Genomic DNA, 9,801 nt, shown 5'->3' with positions numbered 1-9,801 from the left:
TGTCGGCATCGAATCATAACGCCCATGAATTACAAATTAAATTTTAACTGACTCATGTTGCTTCCTGAACGGGCCGAGGGTCTGTTAGGTCGTGTCTGAATAAAACAGAATTTTGGCTGTTCATGGCGTCGTCTTATTGTCGTCTTAGTCTTAGTTATGATCGTCCTTTTTTTCCTCAGTCTGTCAGTCGGTTTTGGTCATCTAAAATGTCAATTCAAAGAGTCTGTTTGTCTATGAACGGCCGCTACACTTCCCCTTAACTAAACAAACAGAAGCATGAAATTATATTTTTAGAATTCTTGACTGTCTGTTTGTTTGTACTTGCATCTCGCGAAAACTATAGCTACGATTTGAATGCGGTTTTCTCAAATATGTCAGGCTTGCTTCAACTTGAAAACTGGTCCCAAAAACTTTCCACCCATCCCTCCGAAGGAGCAGTAAAAGCGTAAACTTTTTTGTATAGAGATTGTGAAAGATTCATTTTACGGCAAACGATGTCACGACGACCAACAGCTAGTCTGGAATATACATTCACAAGAAAGCATAAGTAAAATACTTTATAATAAAATAAAAAAGAACAAAACATATTTGGTATTTGGGCCAGCTAAATAATATAAAATAAGTATTTATTCTTACAAATTTATTCATTTATATTGCCCATATTGACTGTTAATTATAATTATTAATTCTTCACAGGGTTTTAATAGATTATTATACATAGACTGGCGTAAAATACATGAACACTACGTACAATTAACAAAACTTGTTAAACTCATCGACAGAAAGATAAACCCTATAGTGTTCATCTCTTTCTTTTTGGACATTCACAATTTGTGCATACAGTGTTACTATGTCGTGAGGTAAATATTTTCTTTTCTGATTTGTTCTTTTCTGGGTTCATCTTTAGGATCGGAAGGTAAAGATAAGGAGTGACCTGATTCTAAAGTGCGGAGAACCGCGCAGCACTACACAAAAATTATTTATCGATATACTCAATAGAATTTTGTTACATAATTAAGTAGTCATTATTCTCAAGGATTTCAAAATTAAATGTCAATATATAATATTGGCTAATCTTCAGTCAGGAGTCAGGTTTAATATGAGAAGGAAAGAGAGTTGAAAACTCTGAAACAATTGGTCAATGTTAAAATAACTTGATCACCTGTTATCCTTTCCAGAAGATAATTAATTAAATTCAAATAAACCTGGAAATATTTAAATTATCATTAATATATGTATATATTTTTTATTTTCAGCAAGCAAAGTTATTATTACTTCATGAAACACTCGGATTGTGTCGAAGCGCAACAGTATGTTACTTACCTTTAATATTTTATATTTAGTATTTAGATTCATCTTAACAACGTGATTGCTACTGGGTACCTACTTAAAAAAACTATATATAAGTAATGTAAGATATTCTTATTAGTCAAAATCATTTCACTATTTTTAGTGGCGATCTACAGACTAAGTTCTACAAACCATATGCCGCCGCATTCATGTTCTGCAAAATGGTGACGGTGTCCGTGATGTGCGCTAGACTGTACACGGCGAGCCGGACACCTTTGGACAGCTTGCATACTGCTCCGCACGCGGCTTACAACTGTGATGTAAGTTAAATATTAATATTTTGAATCAAAGCAGGTTGACTAAGCAGATATACAAGAAGAGTGTGGAGGGAAAGGTCGGAGTGGGAAGACCTAGACGAACGTATCTTGATCAAATTAAGGACGTCCTGGTAAAGGGTCAGGTCAAAAGTACCCGAAACCGCTGAGCTTGTATGAAGAGAGTTATGAATGTGGATGAAGCGAAGGAAGTATGCAGAGATCGTGGCAAGTGGAAAGAGGTAGTCTCTGCCTACCCCTCTGGGAAAGAGGCGTGATTTTATGTATGTATGTATGTAAGTTAAATACGCATGATGACTTTTTTTTTGTTTTGGTGTTAATTTAGTTTCATATCAACTAAAACATTGGTCAAATAATGACATCAATAAACAATAAACTACCTGAGATATACGGAGCAACATGACACATTATTTGGACTAGTCCAAAACGCACCTTACTTAAACGCTACTCAAGTGTGACGTCACAACTGAGTTTCTTGTTCGCGTCATGAACTTCATTTGTATGGCAGCTACCTTAATTATTGCGTTTATAGATATGATGTCTTAATAAAAGTCATTTCATATTATTGTTTATTTTTAAATAATATTGATTTTTTAAATGTACTTTCCCATCGTACTTTGAAATAATATAAAACATATAGGGCATTATAATTAAAACTAAAAATTTCCGTAACGTAATTAATTACGTCTATAAGACCTTGCCATCATCCCTATTGTAATCTATTTGAATCATCAAAATCTCTTCCACCTAGCTATAGCTATAGTTATAGAAATATGGTTTTATTTTTCTATTTTTTATTATATTCCTAGGCACTACGCTTTATGGAGCAAGTTTATCATTCTAAGATAGCTTTGTCAGGCTTCGAGTTCTTCTACATCACCAAAGAAATGATACTCACGGCAAGTATATACCTAAATATTCGAATTTACTGCAGCACATACATACCTACACAACATATAATCATGTAACATGCACATGCATAACTATATATGATCGTGCCTTTAGCCCTTATGGAGTAAACAGAGTCGTTTTGAAATGGCTGAAAGGCCAAGTTCAGCATGGCTTAACGATAGAATTGAGATTCAAATACTGACAGGTTGTTAGCCCATCACATAAAAGAAGAATCCCAAGTTTATTAGCCCTTCCCTTGATTTACTCTTACTCTGTACTGTACATAATATTGAAATTTTTTTCTTTACAGGTGTTGGGGATTTTGGTTACATACGAACTTGTTTTAATACAATTTAAATAGGTAGTCTGGTAGTCTAAGGGATATGGACGTGATTGTACCTACGTAAATAGGTAGCCACGCAAGTAGGTACACAATGAATTTTTTATTACACCTCTCTCCATGTTATAGAAATAAATATTTTAGTTCATCAAAATTAGGTTTTACTGTTTGTCAAAATGTTGTTTTCACAGGTTTCTATTGACACAAGCCATGTTTACATTTTCAGGGCACTTAAATAAACATGACTATATTTACTAGTCCAACTCGCCTTTTAACGACTTGCCAGTGTTATTTCACGAGATACTATCATATGTACTTAGAACTAAATAAAATATGGAAATATGTCAAATCAACAACATACATACCTATATTAGTAGTCATAGCCGAAACTAATAAAAATATAACAAAATACCTACCTCTATCACCACCTGTGATTATTTTATGACTGACGTACCTACATTAGTTTAAGTACGTACCTAACTTATGCTCTTGCGATGAGAGAAAACATCGTGAGAAAACCCCGCACATCCTAGCAATTAGATGTGTGTCTTATCATGATGCAATATGGGTAAGGTTCCAAAAACAAATATTTTTTTTTAAATCTTATGATATGTAACCTAATGTATTATAATGCATATTGCAACTAATCTGCCGAACCCTTTCAAATAAAGGCAGTTTTTGTATCAAAAATTGGAAGACATCTACCTACCTTTTAAAGTACCTATTTTACTTTTAAGATATTTACGTAAGAAACCTAAATATCAGAAAAGGTTCCTAACTGGTCGATTGGCGTTTTGCCCGCTTTTAAACAGTCAAGGTCGCTTGCAAATTGTTATTGTTGCAGTAGAATCCCATAGTTCTAGAAATCTTAAGTGTACAGTCTCACTGTAAATTAATTTGCTTACGCGACGAACCTCACGGCACGCGAGATATTTATTTCATTTACCCAGAGTGCATTCACACCTACAACGAGAAACGCGAAAAGGAATAGGTATAGCTAACATTTCAACTTGTTACTCTACTTAAACAATATACTTTTAACTACTTTGGTTGTTTGGAGATCTTTTCCTCCTGCACTCCACTACTACTCGTACTTACCAGCTCAGCTACTACCAAATAACTCTTCATTAAGGATGAAGAAATCTTTTTTAGTTTTTACAACCCAAGACTCTGATTATTACTCATATTTAACTTTTTTTTGGGCTATGGAGCAGCACTTGTCACTATTTGAATCTCAATTCTATCATTAAGCCGAACAGCTGAACGTGGATTATCAGCCTTTTCAAAACTGTTTGCTCTGTCTACTCCGCAAGGGATATGTGTATGTATATCCGCGTTGTACTTAATTTTCACCAATTTTACTCGCATCCGATTGTATCTAAGTCGCTATAGAGTTGTACAATTTCAATTGGGAACAGTATCGAGGAAGTTCAAACCACAAGATTTACTGCAAGTACGAGTAAATACTTACATTCATTTAAACTTACGATTTATTTGTTTACTTGTATAGAAAATGTTGCAAGTAGCCTTGCTCATGTGATATTTAGAACTTAGTGTTTACTTGGGTCCATTCTATTAATTTCATCATCAATACATAATTAAAAATTTTAAAGTGTTCTCCACTTATATTTTTAACTTATAACTTTACATCTATACTAATATTATAAAGCTGAAGAGTTTGTTTTGTTTGTTTGTTTGTTTGTTTAAACGCGCTAATCTCAGGAACTACTGAACCGATTTGAATAATTCTTTCACTGTTATATAGTCTATTTATCGAGGAAGGCTATAGGCTACATTTTATCCCGGATTTCCTACGGGAAACGTCAACAATGCAGGTGAAAGTTGAATGAGTCGGCCATCTGCGAGCTTTCCACGCGAACGCTGCGCAAACCAACAAAGATATAGTAAAACAATGTACTAAAGATGTGAAGTACTCATTTTTTGCCACAAAAAAGTCCGCGAGAGCATATATCTATCTCTTAAGGTTTACTTACAATAACCACTTTTATGTTCATTTTTTAAGATTATTTTTTCATTATAAACATAAGTTATTTTGAAACCAATTTTCTTTAATTCAGTATTAATCCTTATCCAAATAAATATGTTTATTACTTTCGGCTTTTCATGTAGACTAAAATTGCCATTTACAGTATATAAATCAGACGAATAGGTTTTGAGATATAGTCGTTATAAACAATTTGTAGCGAAACATTTAATACGGCGAACCAGCGTTCTTTCTAATACGCGTGACCGCCTGAGACATCTTAGAAGATATTACTATTTTAAAGTAAAGTAAAGTATCAGCCTGTAAGATCCCACTATTGGGCAAAGGCCTCTCATCTCACTATATACGGTCTCCGTTCCGTCGCGGGTAATGATGTGGGCCAAGTCGTCGCCAAGTCGCATAACAATTAGCAGCTATAATTGATAAAGCCGAGGAAGATGTTTGCAAAAATAAATATGATGCCCAAAATAACTATTCCACGCGGACGAAGTCGCGGGCACAGCTAGTCTTCTTATATATAAAAATGAATCGCTAAATGTGTTGGTAAGCGCATAACTCAAGAACGCCGGGACCAATTTGGCCAATTCTTTTTTTTTAATATTCGTCGAAGCTCAAGGATGGTTTTACGGCGAAAAAAATACCAAATAATTGCCTGAAAAACCTTAAAAACAGTCCTTTTCTTTATCCCATACAAACGTTTTCTAACTAATACGTACAGTCAATTTGAGCTTTATTGCTAATGTATAAAGTTCACTGTTGTCTAAACAACGTAAGTCTAATAGATAGGAACAAAAAACTGTCATATTACAAATCTTTTTGACAGAACGAAGTCTGTCGGGTCCGCTAGTCTTATTATACATTAAAGTCAGACTAGAATTTAAATAACAAATCACATCTGTTAATGCACGCTTTTACTATTATAGTGCCATGGACGCTCACGCAAAATATCAGCATTATCAGAGTCAAAATGCTAGGTAATAAGGTATGCTGTAGATATAAAGAGAAAGGTACATACCTTGTACTGACTCAGAATACTCTTTGTCCCAAATTTCCCATGGGTGCGATCCCCTGAAGGTAAAAGTTAAAAAGGCGGGTCAAATTTTAACGCTGAGTTGGCAATGCGCCTTCCTTGTCATGAATTTTGTATGAGAGCATCTGTTGTGTCTCATCTACATATCCAGAATTTAGAAAAGTCTTCTTGTATAGTTATTAAATAATACACCGTATTATTTATTACTTCTTCCGTGTGCCTTGTGGTTCCCGACTTTCCATATCTTTCCTATGGATGTCGTAAAAGGCGACTAAGCGAAGGGCTAAATAAGCTTGGGATTATTCTTATAGAGATCAAATATACGATGTCGCAGATAACCCGAAAGTTTGACATCATTGTCCGAAAAAAACATTTCCATAATTAAGATCTTAAGTTTTCTCAAAAATTTTATCTGCGTGTTGAGTTACGACCTATTTAGGTTTGTTGTAAAACTAAAAATACTGTTTTAGGACTGGATGTTTTTACAGTCTTAATTAAAGATAAGCCAAGAGTTAATCCTGAAGCTTTATCAGGTGTTTGATCATGGCTGAATTTAGAGTTTTTTTTTTCGAATTAAGCCCAGGACTTTTCCAGGGAAGATATTTTTCAATTATTTCAACTTTATTCAGGCGACACGCGGATACCCGACTGTAAAAACCTTTTGACGACATCACAAAAATATGTTTTAAAGTCGTCTACGAGTAAAATGGCAATGATAAGGCGTAACCAAATGGCTTTAACCCGAGCATAATAGAAGCAAGTCAGAAAGCGGGCGAAAAAAAAATACAAGAAACACTTCAGATTCCCCACACTGCGGCGCGGCGGCAGAGCAGTTCAAGCGCCGCTTGTATAACAGTTGGTATGGCTTTCAAACTGCATTGCGTTTAGTGTGCTCAGGCAGCTATCATTTGGCACGCATAGGGAGAGTTGATGTCATAGGACGGGGATGTTGTCCGAAAGTGCAGATAAAAAACATGTTCCAATTAAAACCAAAGCATGATTGTAATCTCAAATCACTGTAATTCTCCACAATTGCTGATGATGACTTTGGCTGAAGTAGTACCACTTTTGCTTCCATATCTCTCCATCTTCTTGAGGACATCCAGACCGGATATGACGTGCCCGAAAACAACGTGCTTCCCGTCTAGCCAATCGGTCCTGTAAGGAAAACATAAAATCAACATATCACAACACAAGGTAGATTCAACAATCAGATTCAAAAGACTGAATGGTCACGTGGTGGTTTGATATTTAAATAGTGACAGATTACTCGCCTATCGCCTTAAAAGATGAATATAATATATATATTCACAAAAGCATTTAAAAAAACTTGGCTGCGGCCCTGGAATGGCCAGCAGTCTAGGCCAAAAAGCTGTCCCCAGTTACCCATTTCTTGTCTAAGCGTTGACAACTCCTTACACATCAAAATTTGCGTTGCAGAGATGTTGACATGGGTATACGATGCATAGGAGACGATCAAAGAAAGAATGCCCCTGAACACAGAAAAAGTTTGCCAATTTCTTTCACAGCTTATGAATGTTCACTTTCTCCTCCAATCTTTAGCATTATCATCATCTCATCTTTTATCTATGAATACACCAGAGATAATTATTTAAAAAAAAACGTGCTTAATGAACTTGATGACACTTTACTCCCTTTGCAAAGGAATCTATAATAATTCTATTTTGTGCAAAATTTGTATAAAATCAAATCAAATAAAATAATAGGTACTCACTTCGCAGTACACAAGAAGAACTGTGACCCATTAGAGTTTGGCCCTGAATTCGCCATGCTAAGTATGCCTGGCCCTGTATGTTTTAGCGTGAAGTTTTCGTCGTCAAATTTCCTGCCGTATATAGATTTGCCGCCCGTTCCGTTGTGGTTTGTAAAGTCTCCACCTTGACACATCTGATTTGGCAATGCTAAGGGTGGATATTGTACTTTACGTCAAAGTCATAGAATTTATTTTCGTTTGGTATTATGATCCATTTTAGTAACATTTTTACTATCACGAAATTGCAGGCAAAAGTATTTTTATTTTACTTTTTTTATATAGAAATTGAGGAACATTTCTATGAAAAAGTAAAAATTTCCTAGTTTTACCTAACCTAAAAAAATACAATAAACATACATACCACGATATCAAAGGGTTAATTTTCTCCAACTCAAATCATGGCCTTAGGCTAAGACTACCATTAAAACATCTTAAACACTCACTTGCTGATAATTTTTAAATGATAAGTATGGATAATGAGTGATAACTGTATAGCAATTTACATTGCTTCATTGAGAATTAGACAAATAAATAAGGTGTTGCTTATTATTAATATTATATGAAGCATATAATGAAATTAAAAAAGGATACAAAATCCGGAATGATTCTATGAAAGCTGCTGCCCTGGTACCCAAACCCCTTTTCGTGCGTACACAACACTCTGAAGTTCTCCGCTGTCCTCGGGACGATGTCTGCTCTCAACATTATGATGATCCTACCTATCTCCTGCTTGCCAACACTGATGTCGAAGTATACTTGAGGATTTCTTTTCTCTGCCGGTTTGGTTGGAACGGTCTGGAATTGAAAATGAGTATGATTAGTTCTAAATTTGAATAAGTACATCCCTTGCGGGGTAGACAGGGCCAACAGTCTTGAGAAGACTGATATGCTCCATTTAACAATATGGCTGATAGAATTGAGACTAAAATAGTGACAGGTTGCTTGCCTATCGCCTATAGAATGGCATTCTTCTTCAGTTTATAAATCTATCCTTTTCTTTAAGATATTAAGAATAAAGTAATCATATTTGTATACTTACACTATCAACATCCATTTTCTCTTTTTGTTCAGTTTCTTCCCCATCTTTATCCTTATTTATTTCTAGTGTCTCTCCGGCGTGTTTCTGAAGCCAACTGTCATCGGACCAGACCGGCCTTGTGGAACCTTCTTTGATGCGTTGTGGGGCTGCAATGTTCACTCGAATAGTCCTACCAAACAGCTCGGAGTCATTCTGGAATATTGTAGTAATAAAAATTCAATACTTCAGTATAGATTTAATAAGAATGTATTTTTATAGCAATGAACCTTATAAAATACCTACATAGATTTCAAGAGACAGGTGAAAAAAATTTAAATGTACCTAAATAAAAACAATCTAGGCTTAGCTAATAACTGACAAATTTTTTTAGACATATATTTTAGTAAAACCATAAAGTAATAATAGTACATAAATACATATGGTCACGTCTGTATCCCTTGCGGGGTAGACAGTGCCAAAAGTCTTGAATGGTTTAATGATGGAATTGAGATTCAAGTAGTCACAGTTAATAATCGTAATCTTTAATTTCAACTTACCATGTTATCAATTGCTGCCGCAGCATCTTCAGCATTTTCAAACTCGATAAAAGCGAATCCCCTGTGCTTCTCCGTCTCATAATCTAATGGAATCTGAACATCAACCAAATCACCAAAGGGTACGAAGGCAGCATTCAAAACTTTCTCGTCAACTTCTTCTGCGAGACCCCCTACATATATTGTACGTTTGGAATTGGGTTTACTGGTCATTGTTATTTATTTGATAGTATTTATTATGTGCATTAACTTTATTAGCCACCGGTTATAACCTCAAAACATCAACAAACACAATCACAACAAATTAACGTCAACGCCAAAATGACATTGACTTTATACATTACGGTGTTGTCAGCATATATTCCTAATTTGAAACGAAGCTTTTAACGTTTTTTTGTGTAAATAAAATTAAAATGTATATAAAAAAAATTGTTGTTATGTATTTCCATGCCATAATAAATTACATTTTTTGATCTGTAAATTTATTTTTAAGTAGAATCAACAGCGTTGTTGGCACAGTGGTTAAGGTATGCAAATGCAACTCGTACCTCTGTACCAGTTACA

General features: G+C 34.9%; 1 protein-coding gene across 1 annotated transcript; it reads right to left on the bottom strand.

The window, feature by feature from the left end:
• Positions 1 to 6,868: 6,868 nt before the first annotated feature.
• On the bottom strand, positions 6,869 to 9,547 carry LOC106138882 (peptidyl-prolyl cis-trans isomerase E). The gene is made up of 5 exons (XM_013340174.2): positions 9,241 to 9,547; positions 8,705 to 8,896; positions 8,257 to 8,460; positions 7,627 to 7,799; positions 6,869 to 7,049 (listed from the first exon to the last, which is right to left on the bottom strand). Exons 1-5 carry the CDS (start codon positions 9,448 to 9,450, stop codon positions 6,905 to 6,907), a joined length of 924 nt encoding a protein of 307 aa, XP_013195628.2. The 5' UTR covers positions 9,451 to 9,547; the 3' UTR covers positions 6,869 to 6,904.
• Positions 9,548 to 9,801: the final 254 nt, after the last annotated feature.

Source organism: Amyelois transitella, chromosome 4, assembly GCF_032362555.1.
Source record: "Amyelois transitella isolate CPQ chromosome 4, ilAmyTran1.1, whole genome shotgun sequence".
NCBI classification, from domain to species: domain Eukaryota; kingdom Metazoa; phylum Arthropoda; class Insecta; order Lepidoptera; family Pyralidae; genus Amyelois; species Amyelois transitella.
Note: the sequence above shows the minus strand (reverse complement) of the source record. Positions and strands in the feature narration are given on the sequence as shown.